The sequence below is a fragment of the Polypterus senegalus genome, chromosome 9 (genome assembly GCF_016835505.1).
Source record: "Polypterus senegalus isolate Bchr_013 chromosome 9, ASM1683550v1, whole genome shotgun sequence".
In the NCBI taxonomy this organism is placed as follows: Eukaryota; Metazoa; Chordata; class Cladistia; order Polypteriformes; family Polypteridae; genus Polypterus; species Polypterus senegalus.
Window position 1 is genome coordinate 119617427 of NC_053162.1, and position 21077 is coordinate 119638503.

A 21077-nucleotide genomic window follows, 5' to 3' on the forward strand; every position below is an offset into this window, starting at 1 on the left:
TAAATGTTGATTGTAACATGTGAAAAGAGGTAAGAACTAATAATTCACAATCATAGATTTTAATCAATACAGCAATTAAAACTTCAACAACAAATTAACCAATAATATAAAAAGATTACACAGCATAGGTTTACTTTTTTTTTCCATCAACTGAAAACTTACACAGGAAAGAGCCTGGATTGAGACTAGGTGGCACACAGAGGTGGCATCACCAGACGTGGTTCACTGGCAGACTTGAGTGAGCGAGAAAGGGCATAGTACCTCATCATTTTCTCCATATACACAAATGCTGACCCACTGACTACTTGGTAAGCAAGCATCAGGGATTTGAACTTAATGCATGGAGCAAATGTAGCAACTTGAAGAGAGGAGTGACATGTGCCTGTCTTGGCTGGTTAAATACAAGATGGGCCGCTGCATTCTGGACCATCTGCAATGGCTTTATAGCAAATGAGGGTACTCCTGCCAGAAGCAAGTTGTAGTAGTTCAGACATGACAAGGCCAGAGATTGACCAGATCTGACCAGATGTGCTGCATACTCTGTCAGATAAGGTCCGATTTTTGATGATGTTGTACAGAGTGAACAAGAAACAGCAGAAATCAGAAAAGATTGTATGCGAACTTGGCAGGTATTAGCGACAGTAAACCAAGCTGTACAAAGATGGGGAGTTGAACAGACTGGCTAGCCGAGATCAAATGCAGCTAGATTCTTGCCAGGTTGAGCTGTAAGTGGTGGTCCTTAATCCAGGTTGAGATACAGTATCAGTAAGACACGCAGCTGATACCATATTGGCCTCTGGAGGGAATGAGAGGGCTACAGCTGTGCATCATCATCATCATCATCGGACTGAGAAGAGAACCCAAGGGAATGGATGATGGAGCCCAGCAAGGTGGTGTACACAGAGAAAAGTAGAAGGCCCAGCACTGATCCTTGCATTACACCTGTGCATGTCTGGTATGTTTAGACAATTCTCCTCGTCAGGACACCTTGTTGGATCTGCACACGAAATAAAAGTAGGAATTTGGCAAATATAGTAGAAAGAAAAATAAAAACATACAACGTTTTAAACCTTAAACACGTTTCTTTTCATCTGTTCATTATTTTTCAACACACAAAATACATCACAGTTAACTATAGGAACAAGTGTCACTTGAGTCTCTTTAGCTGGAGTTTCTTACCCAGAAATCTGAAAGATTACAAAAATCTCCCAACAGTTAAGGGTTGCTAGCAGTGTGGATGCAATTTCAAACAGAAATATTACAACTATGAGCAACCAGCTTATGAGCTGAAACAACTATTCTAATTTTTTCATGAGTTATTTCTCAGCCAGTTTCATAAGGTGGATGTTGACTACAGTGGTGCTGGGTTTGTCAGAGCACTCCCATATCCAGGTCTTTGTGTATCTAAACTGGTTAAGACTGACCGTGTGACCTCCAGCCTGCCTTTTCACCCTTGTGTGGTCCTGGCTGTATTTTCCCAGGTTGGTGGGTAATCTGTTTGCGCTGTGCATGGTCTGTGTTGGGACGGGGGATGACATGTATGAGAAACTTGATGATGTTACATTTCTATTTCATTTCTCCTCCTTAGACCCTGATCTGGATATCCAGGTTAAAAAAAAAAAAAAAGGATGGAGCCGAGTCACCGAACTTCATTTTTTGTTCATCTTCTCTTGGCAGTGGCACACAATGCTTTTGGCTGCTACTCATACAGGGAGTAACTTGTTATTCAGCTACAAAGTGACCACATTGCAGTAAGAAAGAGGTTAAACAATTAACCCTAAATACTTTAGTCATCAATCTGAAAATAAACTACTATTAACAAATTCTGAGCTATGTCATTACAAGTACAAATACAATCCCTCTCTGGAGTAAATGTCCCATCTCAAGTGCCTTTTAGAGAGGAAAGCAGGAATGCAGTAAAGAGTGGCAGTAAGCAGGTGTGAATGGGCTAAAACATTGGCAGAAGTGGGACCAAAAAAAAAAAAAATCTGTACCTCAGGGGGAAACTATGAAGCAAGTCTTTTGACTACATTGATAATACAATTTTCTTGTCCTCGTACCTTCAGGTCACAGTTGCATTATTCGCCAAACTTCATCACACTTGCATTTCCATGGACAGTACCTTTCATATTTCTACCCATTTCTATCCAGGTAGATATAACATCCCATAATAAGTTCAGATCAACATCTTTGACACTTAAACTCAAAAGACAAAATTTGCCTACAATTCTAAGTAAGCATTTGCATTGACCTGAATTTAATCACTCAAAACTTCTCCTAGAGTGGTCTACCAAAAACAAAGACAGCCCTTATAATTTGTGTAAGAAAACTGTTTAGGGTAATTAACATTCATTCTGCTCCAATACGGCCATTATGACACCCCAAGATGTCAAATTGATTAAATAGAGGATTCCTTCATTTGCAGGGATTTGACTGTGCTGTTCAACATCGCAAAGGTTGTTGGAATGTAGCTAAAGGAAGGCCTCAGTAGGTGCACAGTGGAGGATATGAAAAGGATAACACTACTGTCAATGCATGTAGGAAAAGTGTGCTGTTGACTTAAGCAGATCACATTCTTCAAAAACATGGGGGTGTTCTCTTCAAATGAAAGCAACAACTGCTGATTCCTACCAGTTTTCTTTTCATAACAGCTAAATGGGTCGTCACCAGTGTCTTGACGAAGACGTATGGGCAACGAGGACTGACTGAAGGAACGCACTATTTTTCACTTTAAGTAGATGTAACTTAAGAAATTACTTGACTGAAGTGTTTAAAATCATGAAGTGAATTAGTACAGCAGATACCATGTTATTTTAAAATAAATTCTTCAAAAACTCCACAACATCACAGATGGAGATAAAGGCAAATTTTATACAAATCTGAGTGTTTCTTCCCACAGATAACCATTGACAGATGAAACACATTACCAAGTAATGCTAGGTAGACTTTATTATCTCAGAGATAAATCTGACAGAAAGGAGGGCATTAAAAAAAGAGTTTAAAAGGTCCCTAAAAAAATTGGCAATTAAAAATAGCATCAGTTCTTGTCAAAACTATTAAATGTTAACACTAGTGCCTGTTTGCATTCATTAAAAACAAAAAAAAAAAAGATACCCCACTAAACCCACTGGAGAGTGAAATTGCCAAAGGCGGCTTTTTTGTAAATCAAACCAGCATTTAACCATAACTGCTTAAATTGATTGCACACTTCAGAAAAACTGGAAATAAAATCTAAAGAAAAAAGTTTTGGGAACCTTGGAGAAATTCACCAAATAAATCTATGTGGTCTGGCTTTCTTTCGTCTGTTAAGAGAGCGCATAATGTTTAGTGGTATAGTCTTTTACACTTGGATATAAAGAAATATACCAGTCTTCTGTAATCCTTGTGTTATCAATAAGTTTTACTTATCTATTACATGTCTAGTAACCTAGCTCCATTAACAATGTAATTTACGAACACAAACATTCATAAACCAAAATTCTCCTAACATGGCACACATTTTATGTGTAAAATCTGAAAACCCCTGACTGAAATGATTCCATCTTCCAAAACTGCCTTTGAAACACTGGATAAGGTTCACTCACTTGGGGTACAGGAAAACCTAGAATGGCCCTCAGTTTTTAATCTCTCTGTCATAAGGCATTCAAGTCAGACAGATTTTCAGATTCCACAGTCACTTGACTATAACCACTTTGAAAATCTAAGGAGCTCTTAACTCCAGCATATTTCAGAGCTACTGATTTATCACAGAATTAAAATTAGAAAAGAAAAGGCTCTGTATTTTGGGAATGTGCATCTCTACTGTATGCATCATATTCAAAGACAAAGAAGTTTTACTTTCCTCTTGTGGTCAACACTCTTGTTCATAAAGGGGATGTCATTTTTGGCACATCAAACCAATGTGGTTATCAGTAGCCAGATTAAAACATACATGATTGCTCATAATTGAACTTTCATTAATTTTGACAATTCAAGACCTCCACATCTTTTAGTGTGCAAAATTATTTTAGTTTCAGTTAGCGCGGTGAGGATATTTACTAATTAATTTTGAATTGGCATAAGGTCTTAGAATATTATGATTCCATACAATTACATTAATTTTTCTCTCTCCCAGGCACAGTTTCCAATGCAGGCAGAAAGCCAGACAGATTGACATTTGTGACCACTGGGGCACATAGAGCCTCCCTAACCCGACACAGACAGGCACGAGCTTGCCACACAACACACATTTTATTCGCAGGTGGGAAGTGCTTTTCCTTGCTCTACACAGATCAATACAATTTAAAGAGCCAATACCAAAAGACAGTCCTTTTCTTTTCCTTTCCTTCTTCCTCCGCCTTCACTCCTCTTTCGGCAAGTTTCATCCACCTCCTCTCAACTCTGGCTCCCTGTGTGCCCTGTGGGAATCCATGGTGAAACAGCACCCCAGGAGGGCTGCCCTCTAGTGTTCCAGGGGAGGCATTGCTTCAGCAATGCTGTCTCCTCCAGCCCTTCCATTCCCTGGGCATCCAGGCAGGGCAATGGCCGAGGCCGTCCATAACATTTTGTTCTCTGTCTCAATTATATTTTCTTTTCCAACTCCAGCTGTGTGAGAAAAGATTCTTCTTTTTTTTTTGCAGTAAGAACCACAGATATTTAGTAGTCCGATTACGGTATCAGTTTGAGGGTTTTTTGCTATTTAATTTTACATCATTATACACGAGAAGATCAAACTCATTGGTGTTAGAAATGCAAAACATGAATTTAAAGCGTAACTACAGATGTAAAAGCTCTGATAAGAATGAAGGGATTTGGTCTTGTCTGATGCGAGAGATGGACGTCTGAAGTGGAGCTCCGCTAGCAGCGGTGTTATTTTTCATATTATTTGCTTATTATCCTGAGATATCCTGTATTTATTCAACCCGAGAGGGACTGCTACAGTATATGTAAGCACATATAAACATGGCCAACAAGGGGGTCCGAAAGAATCGAAACCTAAAGCTACACCCAAGCTAAGATCAGCAAGCCCTAGTTCAAGATACGGCCTTTCAGAGAAAGACCTGGATCAGATGGGCGAAAGTACAGACTCCTCGGGACCACGGTCCACTACATCATCGCCGGTTGAGAGCGAAAAGGGGAGCGAAGGTACGATCGTGAGTGCAGATCTCGATAGCTCGCCGTTTGGAGAAGATCACCTGAAACTGGAAAAGGCCTTGAAGTTCGCGGCTTCAATTACTCTACGCGAGCCGGGAGCAGCGGGGACACCGACTACAGTAGAGTCTGCTGCTTCATCTACGGTACAAGAAAGCACAATTGCAATGTCTAAACTGCAGGTGATGCTCGCTGAGCTCATGCAAGAAATAAAGAAAAGCGAGAAGGCTAATGAGAAAGCAAGGGTAAAGGCAAATTAAAAAATGAGACAGCAGGTGAGACAAATGAATGGATGCGACAAATTCCAACAGGCGATTCAACTTGAGCTGCAAAAGGTGCTGGGTAAAATTGAAGAGCACATTCAGGAAAACTCGGTTAAACTGAGCACGCTTACTGATCAATTGGAGGATCTCAAGGAGACATTCACGACTCGGATTGAAATAGCCAAAAATTTAGTTGCCAGTGCCGAGGAAAAAGCAGTAAATGTCAGCTCCGGATGCAAAAAACTCGGAGACAGACTGGCTGCTTTGGAAGATGGAAGCAGAAGGTATAATGTCAGAATTGAAGGTCTGCCTGAGAATCGAGAAAGTTCAAACCCTGTGAAATTAGCATCTGAACTTTTTCTAAAATAAATCGGGGACGACTTTAAAGCAGAATCTGAGATAGCAGCGGCTTACCGCGTACGCGGATCAAACACCGTTAGACACAGATCTTTTATAATTCGTTTTAAAGATTATCATTTAAGCTAGAGGTGATGGCACTCCTCAGAAACAAGGAAGATAATATATGTGAAAATAACCACATTAGTATCTTCCCTGACTTCTCTCCAGCAACAGCTACTAAACGCGCAGCCTTCTACAACATTAAACAGCGGTTACGGCAAGCCAGCGTCAAATACAGCCTCTTGTATCCGGCAAAACTGAAAGTGGAATGGCAGGGTCAATTCTATGTCTTCGCTAGCAAGGAAGAAGCAGAAAAGGAATTAAGAAAGCTGATCCCGGGACTATTCTGATACATAATAGTGAGTCATGGCGGTTAATGATAAAGCAAGGATTAATAATCTACTGTCTGATCTATTTGTTTTAAAATACGGGTTTTTCAGCATATATTCTCATTATTACTTAGCATTACTAGTGCACGATTTATGTTTTATTATGCTTAATTACTTTCTTTTTTCTCTTTTTTTTTTCTAATTATTTCATCTCTACCCTAAACGAGACTGTTCAATATCATACCCTTGGTTTATTGTTATTGCTATTACTGCATTAAGACTTGTTATGCTTATTCTGGACACATTTTTAACACCATCCCCGGGTTTATTATCTGGGTGTATCATAAAAAAATTATATATATATATTTTAAGCAATTTTTATTAAGTGCAAAATTTTTTTTTTTTTAAAAGACTATATTGGTAATAGATATCTCTTATCTTTTAACCCTAAAGCACCGCTGCATGGGGCTTGTTTGGCTTTGGACGTGCTCTGTCTCTGGGTGTCTCAGAGGACTGGGACTGTGTGAAGTGGGCTCTAGCCTCAAAATTAAAGGGGGAAGAGAGAAAGAGAGCAGGCTTGATCTATACCTAATCTATCCTCTTAATCTTTATAATTATAACTACCAACGTAATAATAAGCTGCATGGCAACAACTCTAGGGGAAATAGGAAATTAAGACCTAAGCTGTCTCACTTCCAGTTAAGACTATAAAATGACATCAAAAACTCAGAATCAGTGTCTCCATGATGGGACAGTTAACTTGTAAGCTGGAATGTTAAAGGCCTGAATCACGAATTAAAGAGAAAGAAAGTACTCTCACCTAACAGGTCTAAATGCTAAAATAGTATTTTTACAGGAAACCCACTTAATAAGCAAGGATCAGTTCCGGCTGCAAAAAGACTGGACTGGCCAAATGTTCCATTCTAGTTTTACAAGAAAACTAGAGTGTGGGAATTCTCATACATAGAACAGTACCATTTGTAGCATCAGATGTAGTATTGGATCCTGAAGGGAGATATGTAATGGTCATGGGAGACTTATCTAACTGTAAAATGATTTTGATAAATGTTTATGCACCTAATGTTGATGATTTATACAAAATTTATTTGCATCCATTCCCAATCTGAACACTCATAAAGTTATAATGGCTGGGGACTTTAATTGTGTTCTAAATCCACTTTTAGATAGGTCTTCTTCCACAGGGGGAACAGCATCTAACACCACAAAGATAATTACAAAGTTTATAACTGATCACAACTTATCAGATCCCTGGAGGTTTTTAAACCCAAATTCAAGAACATATTCTTTCTACTCACCAGTACATCATTGCTACTCAAGGATTGATTACTTCTTTATAGACAATAACTTCTTGCCTAAGATTAAATCTTGCAAATACGATGCTATTGTTATTTCTGACCATGCACCTATGATCTTGGAGCTAAAATTACTAAGCCCCATACACTCACCCCAGATGGCCTCAACCCGCTTCTATTAGCTGACGAGAATTGTACTGAATTTATATCCAAACAAATCAAATTCTTTCTAGAGACAAATACATCCCCGAGATCTCTGCAGGAATACTCTGGGAAACTCTTAAGGCCTTCTTAAGAGGACAGATTATCTCATATCTTTCCCACAGAAATAAATCCAAGCCAAGAAAGTAGCAGAGATAAAAAGCGAAATTACTAAAATAGATGAAGAACATGCCAGACTACCAAGCGAGACTCTACATAGGAGGAGGCAGGCTCTACATTCAGAATTAAACCTCTTGACAACTAAAGAAACTGAACAACTAATTTACAAATCCAGACATCATTACTATGAACATGGAGAAAGCTAATAAGCTTTTAGCTCAACAAATTCACAAGCAAGAAGTGCAATGCAATCTCGTAATCACCAAACTAACGGAGATAAAATCATGAACACAAAAATATAATGCACACTTTCAGAGACTACTATAAATCCCTATATACTACTGAGTTTAAAGAAGACAATACACAATCTAATGCATTTCTGGATACATTACAGATACCACAAATAGACGCTTTTAGTGTGGAGGAACTTGATAAACCTCTGGCGTTATCAGAATTACTAGATGCTATAAAGTCACTCCAAGGCGGGAAAGCAGCAGGCCCTGATGGCTACCCTGCAGAATTTTACAAGAAATTCTCCGCTCAGCTAGCTCCCTCCTATTAGCAACATTTACAGAAGCCAGAGATAACCAATCTCTTCCACAAACCTTTCGCCAAGCACTAATCACTGTTTTCCAAAACAAAATAAGGACTTATTACAATGTGCATCATACAGACCAATTTCACTTCTGAATAACGACGTTAAAATACTCTCTAAAATCATAGCTAGAAGGATGGAGAAAGTGCTCCCTCGTAATATCACAAGACCAAACTGGATTTATTAGGGGCCACACTTATCTTCAAATCTTGACGCCTGTTTAATGTAATATACCCACCAACTAAATCAAACACCCCAGAAATATTATTATCATTGGATGCAGAAAAAGCATTCGACATGATTGAATGGAAATACCTTTTTACTACATTGGAGAAGTTTGGGTTTGGCCCGAACATTTGTGCATGGATTAAATTACTGTATACTAACCCAGAAGCTTCAGTTTGCATCAACAACATTTGCTCAGACTACTTTAAACTAGAGCGTGGCACTAGACAAGGATGCCCTTGTCACCGCTGCTGTTTGCATTGCCATTGAACCACTGGCAATACATTGTCGAAATACTGATCAGATAAAGGGGATTAGCAGAGAAGGACTGGAACAGAAAATCTCATTATATGCAGATGATATGGTACTGTATATATCGGACCCAGAAAATTCTGTGCCTGCAGTCTTAGCAGCACTCACAGAATTTCAAAAGATCTCTGGTCTCAGAATTAATCTGAATAAAAGTGTACTCTTTCCAGTGAATTCTCCAGCATATAATATTAGATACCCTACCTTTTATCATTGCAGAACAGTTTAATTACCATGGGGTAAACATCACAAGTAAACATAAAGCTCTTTATCAACAAAATTTCGCCTCTGCATGGAAAAAATTAAACAAGACTTGCATAGATGGTCAACCCTTCATCTCACACTAGCTGGAAGAATTAACACTGTTAAGATGAATATTCTTCCTAAGCTCCTTTTTATTTCAAAACATCCAATATACATTAATAAATCATTCTTTAAGCAATTAGATTCAACAATAACCTCATTTATTTGGAATTCAAAACATCCACGCATCAAAAGAGCGACCCTACAAAGACAAAAGGCGGCATGGCTCTACCTAACTTCCAGTTTTATTACTGGGCAGCAAATATACAGGTGATAAGAACCTGGACACAAATAGAAGAACATACACAGGCTTGGACCGCAATAGAAGTAAAATCCTGCAGTACTTCTTTGTATTCCTTGCTCTGTGCTCCAATAAACACACGTTATCGGCAATATACTAATAACCCAATTGTGCTCCACTCACTTAGAATCTGGAACCAATGTAGAAAGCATTTTAAGACGGAGAAGCTTCTATCTGTGGCACCCTGCAAGAGAACCACCTCTTTCAACCTTCACAAACATATGCAGTTTTAATATCTGGAAAAATTTGGAATTAACTTGCTTAGAGATCTTTATATAGACAACGTCTTTGCATCCTATGAACAATTACATTCCAAATTTAACATTCCAGCTACACATTTCTTTCACTATCTTCAAATCAGGAACTTTGTTAAACAGAACCTTCCAGATTTTCCTCATCTTGCACCCTCATCCATGCTGGAAAAATATTGCTCAATCTCAAGGACTTAGACTCCACCTCTACAATATATAAAATCATTTTACAATCCCTCCTTTCAAAGATCCAAGAGGACACTGGGAAAAAGATCTCTCAATTAATATATCAGAAAAGGAGTGGAAAGTAGCAATGCAGAGAATTCACTCGAGCTCCATATGCGCAAAGCATACAATTATACAACTCAAAATTATATATTGAGCACATCTGTCTCGACTAAAACTCTCCAAAATGTTTCCAGGGCATGATCCAATCTGCGAACATTGCAACCAAGTCCCAGCTTCACATGTTTTGGGCCTGCACCAAATTAACATTATTCTAGGACAAAAAAGTTTTAATTACCTTTCAGACAGCCTTGGACTCACAATCCCTCCTAACCCATTAACAGCTGTGTTTGGGGTTCTTCCAGAGGGGCTTAAAGTGGAGAAAGACAAACAAATTGTGATTGCATTCACTACACTTTTGGCACGCAGACTTATTCTGATAAACTGAAAGAACCCAAACTCTCCTCTTTAAGTCAGTGGGAAACCGATGTGTTATATTATTTGAAATTGGAAAAATCAAATACTCAGTTAGAGGATCTGTACAGACTTTTTTCAAAACATGGCAGGATCTAATCAGTAATATTTTAAAATAAGCTCAAAGCACAGAGAATTTATTAATTTAGGTATGTTTACAAGCCTTAAATTTCACGCCATTTGGCTTGCTCTCTCTCTCAGGGTGGGGATCGATCTGTTCTTAACTAATTTTTTTTTGTAAAAATTGATTGCTTTATATGGATTGCAATAAAATTAATAAAAAAAAAAAAAAAAAAGAACGAAGGTAGACTAACCACTGTGGTCCCGTTTACTTATACATAAACTGCACTAAGGAGAAGTAGGCATAAAGGGGCCAACCTAATCTAAACTGATCAACAATTGGATCTTGTGTCTTGAAGAAGAAGAGTTGCCAAGTACTACTGTTACCACAGAAAAAAGAAACAATTACAGTTTAGTCGACTACATACAGAATTATTTACATACAGTACATTCCATTTGTATAATGTGCGACTACCATGTAAAATCTGATTTTTGTACACAACAGGGTAAAAAACTACATGATGGTGGCAGACAGTCAAAATTCAGGCAGTGTAAGATTGGCTACTACTGACCAGCTTTTGAAGAGGAATTTGGTAACAGTGAAGCAAGTCTATAAAGGTACAACTTCAATGGACAGTGCCAAAATAAATGAGTTGTGGTGTCTATGTTCAGGTGTGCCTGCACTTCATGAAGTCATGCTATACAGTAATACTCTATTGTATTCATTTAGTCAGTGTAATACATTACTGTATATACTCCACAATTCATTGTAGTATACTTCAGTAAACTGTACTGGATCCATGCTTATTGTGCAGTATGCGCTGGCACATTGTTTTAACTATTTTAGAGTGGATGTAGACTCTTCTTGACATATGGGGTCAAGGATGGATATCGGGGCAGTGGGCAAAAGAAAGCTTTAAAATGTTGAAAAAAACTCACCGTTACGTTATAGGTAGACCCTCTTTGCTTAGAGGACTGCTGGACTAGTTGACGATTAAACCCTGCATGTGTGCAAGTATTGTAGAGTAAACAACGTTTAAAATGACATTGACACTGGGCTAGAGCGAAACAAATGCACAAAGTAAAATACTCTGTGCATATTATTTTTTGCGTATTACTGCTGAATCAGATTCTGACTTATTAAACTCAGATTTTGAAACAAGTGATTTGGAGATCGAAAACGAAAGTTAGGTCCTGCATCAGTTGATCGTAGTGCTGGACACTCTTGCAGCTGATGCACTAACGAAAAGGTTTGCCCTGGGAGGACTACACAGACATCAATGTGTGGGCGACAAGCTAGCAACTGGACTTCACCAAATGAAGTGGCCTGCTGGTGGACACTAAGGATTAACAGCCACTCAACTACTTGAAGCCATTTTTTTTTTTTTTAAACCAGAAAGTGCTTTTCAGGTTATGAGTAATGGGACAAACACATGTTTATTAAGTATGTGAATATGCATACTGTAGGGGCTCCTGGAACATAAAACGAGAGTGACAACGTAAGTATTTTATGTTGAATTTTATGCATGAAACCATTGCTGTGTGTGCTTTTTAGAAAACTGAGTGTTTTGGAAAATATTCAGCCCTGGGACAAAAAAAATAAATAATTGAACTGCATCTACCATAAACTTCGTAATCCTCCAATTTCCCCCCACCCAACCCACAACAAGATGACTGTGTAGATGTCAATGCAGAGCATTTAATGGTCGGACAATGAAGGAGCAACAGTTACATAACTCATGAAAAGGAACAAAGTGAGATTCCACCATAGCACAGCAGTTCAGGAGTGATTCCAAGGATATCCATGGAGTACCTTCCACCATACTCTCCATTCCTCAATGCTATACCATAATTCAAATGTTCAGGTCACAGTCATTGAAGGAATGAATGCAGCCTGTGAAAAGATGACTGTAGAGTCACACACAGGTTTTTTTTTTTTATCCAAGATACATTGCAAGAGATAATATAAAGCGAGATATGGATGAAAATCTATGGCCTAATGCAAAAGGAAGCTAGGATATGGTGTAGGCTGAGTAAATATCATTGTTAATTAAATGTTCCTTTTTTTTGTATAAAGACTAAATGATTGGCGGTGAATATTTGCTTTTTTTTATGTCCATAACAGTGTCAAGTCCATTAAACCTGCTCAAGAGGTGGACTAAGCATTCATGTGGCTTTGCTTTGTCCTCCTTCAACACTCAACAAGAACCACACTGCAACTGCATTCAGTCTTGGTCTTGATCTGTGGCTAGTCCACAGCTATGGGACACACTGCAACACCCCTAATCTCCAAAGATAGTCTTGTTACAAGATCATCCCCAGCTCGGAGCACACTGCAACTAACCCAAAGGCATTAAGACGGATGACAAAAAAGTGGAAACTGAAGAAAAATTTACATTTTTGAGATTAAGCTCAGCTTGTAAAACTAATAAATGAAAACACACTAAAAAAAAAAAACACAACCCACAAACAAGTAATACAAGTCCCTGATTTTGAAAAAGGCTCTTAAAGTGGTAATTTATAGGCCATTACAATAAACACGCAGGGCAGTCATCTTTCACTGCTACTAATGGGAAAGGCATTTGCTTGTCATCTTTACTCAAGGCAACTTTTTTTTTTTTTTTTAAATGTTTAAAAAGTTTTCTAATTTATAAAGTATATCATTAACCAAACTTAATTTGCAATGGCTTACAAACAGCCTAATTAGAATATGCAGCATGTGAATACCTGTTTTTCACAAAAATCAATGCCACCACAAACTGAACTACTTACTTGAAGCAAGGCTAAAAGATGACCAAAATACTACATTGATCTACACTCACCTAAAGGATTATTAGGAACACCTGTTCAATTTCTCATTAATGCAATTATCTAATCAACCAATCACATGGCAGCTGTTTCAATGTATTTAGGGGTGTGGTCCTGGTCAAGACAATCTCCTGAACTCCAAACTGAATGTCAGAATGGGATAGAAAGGGGATTTAAGCAATTTTGAGTGTGGCATGGTTGTTGGTGCCAGACGGGCCGGTCTGAGTATTTCACAATCTGCTCAGTTACTGGGATTTTCACGCACAACCATTTCTAGGGTTTACAAAGAATGGTGTGAAAAGGGAAAAACATCCAGTATGTGGCAGTCCTGTGGGCGAAAATGCCTTGTTGATGCTAGGGGCCAGAGGAGAATGGGCCGACTGATTCAAGCCGATTGAAATAACCACTCGTTACAACCGAGGTATGCAGCAAAGCATTTGTGAAGCCACAACACGCACAACCTTGAGGCGGATGGGCTACAACAGCAGAAGACCCCACCGGGTACCACTCATCTCCACTACAAATAGGAAAAAGAGGCTACAATTTGCACGAGCTCACCAAAGTTGGACAGATGAAGACTGGAAAAATGTTGCCTGGTCTGATGAGTCTCGATTTCTGTTGAGACATTCAAATGGTAGGAGTCAGAATTTGGCGTAAACAGAATGAGAACATGGATCCATCATGACTTGCTACCACTGTGCAGGCTGGTGGTGGTGGTGTAATGGTGTTGTTTTCTTGGCACACTTTAGGCCCCTTAGTGCCAACTGGGCATCGTTTAAATGCCACGGGCTACCTGAGTATTGTTTCTGACCATGTCCATCCCTTCATGACCACCATGTACCCATCCTCTGATGGCTACTTCCAGCAGGATAATGCACCATGTCACAAAGCTCGAATCATTTCAAATTGGTTTCTTGAACAGGCCAATGAGTTCACTGTACTAAAATGGCCCCCACAGTCACCAGATCGCAACCCAATAGAGCATCTTTGTGATGTAGTGGAACGGGAGCTTCGTGCCCTGGATGTGCATCCCACAAATCTCTATCAACTGCAAGATGCTATCCTATCAATATGGGCCAACATTTCTAAAGAATGCTTTCAGCACCTTGTTGAATCAATGCCACGTAGAATTAAGGCAGTTCTGAAGGCGAAAGGGGGTCAAACACCGTATTAGTATGGTGTTCCTAATAATCCTTTAGGGGAGTGTATTTGCCAATATTAAAGTAGCAGTATTAGTCTAAGTGTTTAAAACAACAAGACTGAGGACTTGTGTATTTATACAATAATTTAGTTAGATTTGCTGCTGTGGCTATCTTCAGTTCCGAATTTATTTGCTCATTTTACTTGGGTATCATCAGGTTTTCCTCAAGTTATAAATTTAGTTATCTTCACAAGTCTAGTTAAACCCAGAACTCTTGCAACCTTGGATCTTGGAACATGTAATTGGTTAGGACACATCTACTTTAAGTCATATTATTCACTTAAATACAACTTTGAATATTTATATATATATATATTTGAATGACTTTGAATATTATCACAAAAATGCAGAAGTTTGAACTAGAATTTTCCCTCTCTCACTCTCTCTCCTGTAATGCGATTAACACTAGAATTACCAGAGCCTATGAAAAAAACTCGTAGATCCGTCCCACCTTAAATCGCTTTTTAAAACCGTTCTCACCTCGCCGCCAGCGTCTTTTGTAATTTAAATGTGCTGATAAAGAAAACGGCAAGTAGCCGGCTATTCCATCCCCCACCGACTTAGAACGTGCACAGACTTCTCCCAGCTCATGCCTTGATTGATTATCTGGAAGTGAAGTAGAGTTTTAGAGTGGAAATAGATTATTTGTAATACACGCATTTCACACGTGTTCCGTTTCTACAGTAATCCGTGTAAACACATTTTTAAACCAGAAACGTTTTTCATATTGTAGTAGTAAATGACAAAATGTAGGCATAAACTATATAATGTATGAAGCCTGAAGTCCAAATATCAAAGAAACAAAAAGGTACAAACATAACAGAACAAGTATGCTTTTATTCAAAAATATAACTGCAGAAAAAAAAGTTGCCTTAGCATGCCACATTGACACACACTTCCCACTATTGCCTCGGTAGCATAATGGTATCAGCAGCTGACTAGTAATCAAAAGGTCACGAGTTTGATCCTGCATGACTCAATTTTGAGAAGTACTGTAAACTGCTCTTATTCTTACTATTTTAGAATCAAAACATACATTTGATTTCAGTGTGTAACAGCAGCTGTAATTTAAGATACTTGTAAAGGTTAGCTTTGTTTTTTTTTTTTATTCACTTTTCATTCTCAGTCGTGTTCAGGATCCTTCCCTACACATTCCACCCCCATCCCATTTGACACTGATGTTTTCACATAAAGATGCGCTATAGCTCTGCAGCGAACTTGTGATTGCATTCCCGTACCAATGCTTGCAAACTGACGTGCCTGCATGCACTTTACGTGGCATTACACGTCTATTTTTTTTTAGCATGCCCATGTCGTTGAAACACAGGAACATATTTTGGTGTACAAGTACAACAAAAGAAGTGCACTGTTATTCTAGACTATAAGTGGAGAAAAAATAAACTTACAGTAGGCGGTTGATATGACAGCTTGCGTGGTGAAATGCTAAGAACTGCCGATTTCCAATCCATGCTATATAAAATCATCACATTCAAATATTAACAATTCCCACACACCCTTCCTACATTTACGACGTGTGCTTGTTGCAGTGTACGCATCTCTCTGTGATATGGTTCCTATTACACTGAATGAGCACCTGACACTGTACTTTCTTCCCTATAAAAATAACATTCAAGCTATAGCACGTCTCCAAATCACATTTGAGCTAAAGCGTGTCTATGTGAAAACAGCAGTGTCAGATGGGGAGGGGGAGATCGTGAAGGCGACTGAGAGAATGGAAATAAAAAAAAAAAAAAAAAAAAAAAAAGTTAACCCTTACAATTATCATGCATTTAAACTGGCTCTTACAGACTGACTAAAATCAAATGTATGTTTTATTCTAAAATAGTACACTTCAAGCAATATTATTTGAAAACGAACAGCGTCAGATCGGGTTTGAATACACGCTGACGCTGTTACAGAAGGAGTCAGTTTATTCAGTGCAGCAGTTTCAACGAACAGTACAGTACCTGCAATATTATTTGAAAACTAACAGCGTCAGATCGGGTGCATATTCAAACCCGATCTGACGCGGTTCGTTTTCAAATATTGCATTAGTGCGATGATGTTTTTACATATCTTGTCTCTTTCATTCATCTTGTGGTCTGTAATCACTGACCACGTGTTTTTTTCCCTGATCTTGCCAGTTTGTACATGTTGCTGTATGGTGGTGTTTCTTTTGTACTCCAATAGGAAGACAGGGAAGCTCCTATATAATAATAAAATTACTGTTATTACTATATAGACAGGGAGTTCAGGCAGGCAGAACGGCGAAGGTTAAAAATAAATTCTCCCCAGCAGGGAATCAAACTCGGATCTCTTGCGGTACAGCAAGTCTGCTGTGCTCTACGCCACGGAAGCAGTTGTTAAATACTTGAATCCTTTTATGAAAGTGTTTATTTGATCTTTGGCCTTCAGACTTCACACATTTTATAGTTTATGCCTACATTTTGTAACATTTATTACTAAAATATGAAAAAGTTTCTGTTTTAACATTGTGTTTACACAGATTACTGTAGAAACGGAACACACATGAAATGCGTGTGTTCCACATAATCTATTATTTCCACTCTAAAACTCCACTTCACTCCCAGATAATTGAGGCATGAGCTGGGAGAAGTTCGTGCACGTTCTAAGTCGTTGGGGGGGATAGAATAGCCGGCTGCTTGCAGTTTGTTTTTATCGGCACATTTACAGGACAAAGGAAGCTGGCGGAGAGGTGAGAACGGTTTTAAGAAGCGATTTAAAATGGGACGGTTCTACGAGTTTTTTTTCGTAGACTCTGGTAATTCTAGTGTTAATCAATACTTGCATGCTTTAAAAGCTAAACATACATTAAAAACAAAAACAAATTATATATACATATTGCACAGGCATTTTTGCATTTTAATGTTTTGGTATTTAAATATTTAATTGTAGTAGATAGTATTCCAGGATTAAACAAGGTTTATAAAAGGAAACTGAAATTCTACTTCTGCAGAAACACTTAAACTAATCTAGCACTATCTTAAACTGCCTCAAGCTGAATCACTGCACGGCAATATTCACTTTTACTATTAACCAAAAGAATCTGCATAATATACACAAGGAACAGGAGAAAAAAAAATCAATTTTATTAACAATAGTTTAAAATCTAACTTTACAAGGTCATTTTAGACAGCTACCTGCTTAGCGAGGTTTGCCTGTGCTGTGCTTTCATCATGTAAAACGAACCAGCAAAGTCTAAATGTAAATTTACTGAAAAGAGCAAAATGCAGCCCAAAATATTTTGCAAAAACTGTACAGATATTTACTCTGCACAATTGTCAAATGGTAAACAAATTTAACAAAAAGTCCACAACTTACACCAATCAAAACATATTTCCCATTTTTTTTATTTTAATATATAAGTTGTACACAACTCATTCTCATTTCTAAAAGCACAACAGAGGTAGACAAGTGTGCGCAGAAAATTTAAGAAACCATTCTGGGAGGCTCCTCAAGCACAATTCATGTGTGCTTGGCTTTTTTTTAAATAGATTTCATTCATTCCCAACAACCTAACAAGTTTCTCTTAAAAACCTCCCTAACTCTGCCCCGCCCCCCCAAAAAATGTTTCAAGTAGTTTTATTTTTTTGAAGATTTCAATCAACATGTATCATGTACTATTCTTATGTACATAAGGAACATAAATTTGATATTTGTCCATAAATGCCATATTAAGCTACTACTTTTTGAAAGTCCATATGCTTTACACTTGGGTCCAAAACCAGAATCAGTAAACAAACAACAGGGAGGAAAAAAAAAAATAGAATTAAATTAAATATCTTTTTCTCCCCCTTCTCATATAGAGTTCATAAGAGGGTGTGGTCACAAACTGGGGCATGAAGCTGGTTGGCTCACAGCCAATAAGGAATGTTCTAAGATTCTTTTGGAATTTCTTAGCTAGTCCAAATGGTAAAGGTGTGCACAAGACCTTCACTGCTGTGCTACCTGCAGAAAGGAAGACAGAGGGGGGGAAAAAATAAATAAAAAATAAACAGTCCTGCATCTTACACCATACAATCTAAACTTGAACAATCTATTGTCAGAAAAACATACTCCAGTTCAGAAAAACAGAAAATCAACAAAGCTGTGTTGAAATTTTGAATGTATGGTTTGACAGGAATTTATCTAGGAAGGAATGCCAATCCACCACAAGGCAAAACAGCCAAAATTTCCCCAGCAAAAGACTAAGTCATTAACAATGTTTTGCTGATCCTAAATTCAATCTAGCAGACAAACTTGTCTGCAGCCCTTTCTAAACAGCTGTATACAAAAAACTAAAAGAATTTACATTTAGCTTCATCATTTCAGTGGAAATTTTGTTTACTTTATGGTCTAATATTTCAGTAGTGTTTACCTGCTGTGGCTGAGCTTCTGTTCCCCGGCTTGCTAATCTGCTTAGAATGTTTCTCTCAGACATCTGCAACCTCACAGCAACAGGGGGAATTCTTGCAATAGTTGCTGGCAACCGTGTAACATCAGCCTTCATATCACTGAGTAATTCTTCTAATTGCTTCAGAACTTTATATATAAAAAAAAAAAAAAACAAAACAAAACCATGCAGTGGTTACCCACTTTTTTTTTTTATACAAAAAACAATCCAGAATCATCTTTTCTGGAAATCTCACACATTCCTCACCTTTATGAAGAACAGCATTTGCAGGTTTATTTCCAGCCATCGATTCCTTGGATAAGTGCTGGTGACTTTCAGCAAGGCACTCTACCTCAGCAAAGCGAGTATTCAGTGCCATAGAAGGGTGTGAGGGGTCCTCGGACATGTTCAAGTAAGCAGCACGACGCAGTTGCTCTTCAATCACAAGTGCTTGCTCCAAGAGCTTTAAAAATAAAATTATCCAAATTAAACATTAAGGGACTCTGTTTTAATAATTTTATGTAAAGTACTAATGCTACAGTAAACCAAAAACAGGTCATACCATATCTTAGTGAAGCTTAAAAACATTCCTCGGTTTATATGTCATTTCATTTTTACTTTTGCTGAACTGTTAGCCTAAAATTAAACCAACAGTTGGTTTCAACAATTCATAGAGGAGTAGCCTTCAAACTTTACAGGATTCTATAGGTTACCTCTGGGTGAACTGACTGGCCATGTGCATCCACATGCAGATGTGTGCGGTTCAGTCAATTTCCTTGTTGGTGCTTGTTGGAGTTTTGTGATTGCAACACATGCACTCCATTGATGTATAAAAGGGCATATATGCAAGAAAAGGGGGAGGAGACACAATCCGGGAGGTTACAATGGTGAAAGCAGAAAGTGAGATGTGAAGTGGTAAGTAGGCAGACAGCTGGGATAGTAAGCCCTGTGGAGGAGTGTGTGGTTGGGCTTTAAAGAGAGATAAAGAGGGCATTCTGGCTGTGTGACAAAGTAGCAGGAGCGACTCACTGTATGAGAAGAGTGCTCCCACATAAGGCCATGGACAGGTAGCAGGAGACCAAACAGAAAGGCTAGATGTGGAACCCTGCTGGGAACCTGGGGTGACTGTCATTATACAGTACATTGGCTGTGTCTGCTGTGAGGACATCTCCACAGACGGCAGGATCCCCATGCAGGTTACGCAGAAGATGGCAGATTTTGCACTGTGATTTTTAGTACTACTGGAAGCAATGTAGCTCTTGCATTTCTTTTTTTTTCCCCCTCCCAAGATTTCTGCCTTTTGGGACTTTAAACCTTGCTTTAAAGGCTTATTTATTGGATTTTAACCACCACTGATCACTTTATTTTATTTAAGATTATTGTAATGCACAGTATACTTTATAATAAAAATGTTCAAAGCACTTGCAACTTCCTCTTTCAGACTGTGTAGTGTGTCTTCATTTGCACAGCTCATCCCTGGTCTATGACCAACAACTGCTCTGGGTTCAGGCTACCAGGAACCGTAGAGCCAACCCAGACAGTTGACATACTGTCTCTAGATTTGATCTCGATTAGTGCCGATTGGCAAAATTAGCCAAAGCTTTCTTTCTATCAAATATGCAGTGTTTCCTGGAAATTTGTCATAAAGCCAGCTTAAACAAACATTTTTCAAGCATCCCATGATGCTTTGCAAGGCCAAAGTGATATCAAAGAGTTGTAGCAGCCCTGCATAGAACTTTTAAACGCATGCCAACTATAAGATAGTTAACGACTTGGCCAAAACAGTGTCGTAAGCAAAAAAGAGACTACTGATGTGCACTGAAACCACCTCCTCCCACGGAACAGTGCTGCACATATCTATATACAAGTAGCTCTCTGGGGGCTTCAAAAAAAGATATCCAAACAAATGGAAATCAGCATTCTACTGTCAACAAGACCACTTACAAGTAGAGAACATTTCAAATAACTGCCAACTTATTCAGGCCAGGCTTTGCTGCATCAGGTCTTTATTTTATCACATTGAGCTTTAAACTCAACCAAGGGTGGACCCTAAACATACCAGTAATCCACCAAGAATTGACTGAAAAGAAAGGAAATGAAGGACTCTGGAGTAGCATTGATGCTGTGGGGAGAATTTTAAATAGGCTCTCCACACAGTACACACCTCATAGCTGAAA

At 38.4% G+C, this 21077-nt stretch overlaps 1 protein-coding gene across 3 annotated transcripts in view; it reads right to left on the reverse strand.

Annotated features, from left to right (window-relative positions):
- Nucleotides 1-369: 369 nt before the first annotated feature.
- The window catches only part of LOC120535669 (chromodomain-helicase-DNA-binding protein 4-like), an 84409-nt gene continuing 63701 nt past the window's right edge, over nucleotides 370-21077 (reverse strand). For 2 of the 3 annotated variants that reach the window (XM_039763635.1, XM_039763634.1), the window contains exons 37-39: nucleotides 19168-19363; nucleotides 18886-19049; nucleotides 370-997 (exon numbers count right to left, since the gene is read on the reverse strand). In XM_039763635.1, the coding sequence (XP_039619569.1) occupies nucleotides 962-997; nucleotides 18886-19049; nucleotides 19168-19363 (396 nt within the window). In that variant the 3' untranslated portion in view covers nucleotides 370-961. Of the gene's footprint in view, nucleotides 998-17595; nucleotides 18477-18885; nucleotides 19050-19167; nucleotides 19364-21077 lie in introns of those variants that run through there. The other variant, XM_039763636.1, reaches the window with a different exon arrangement.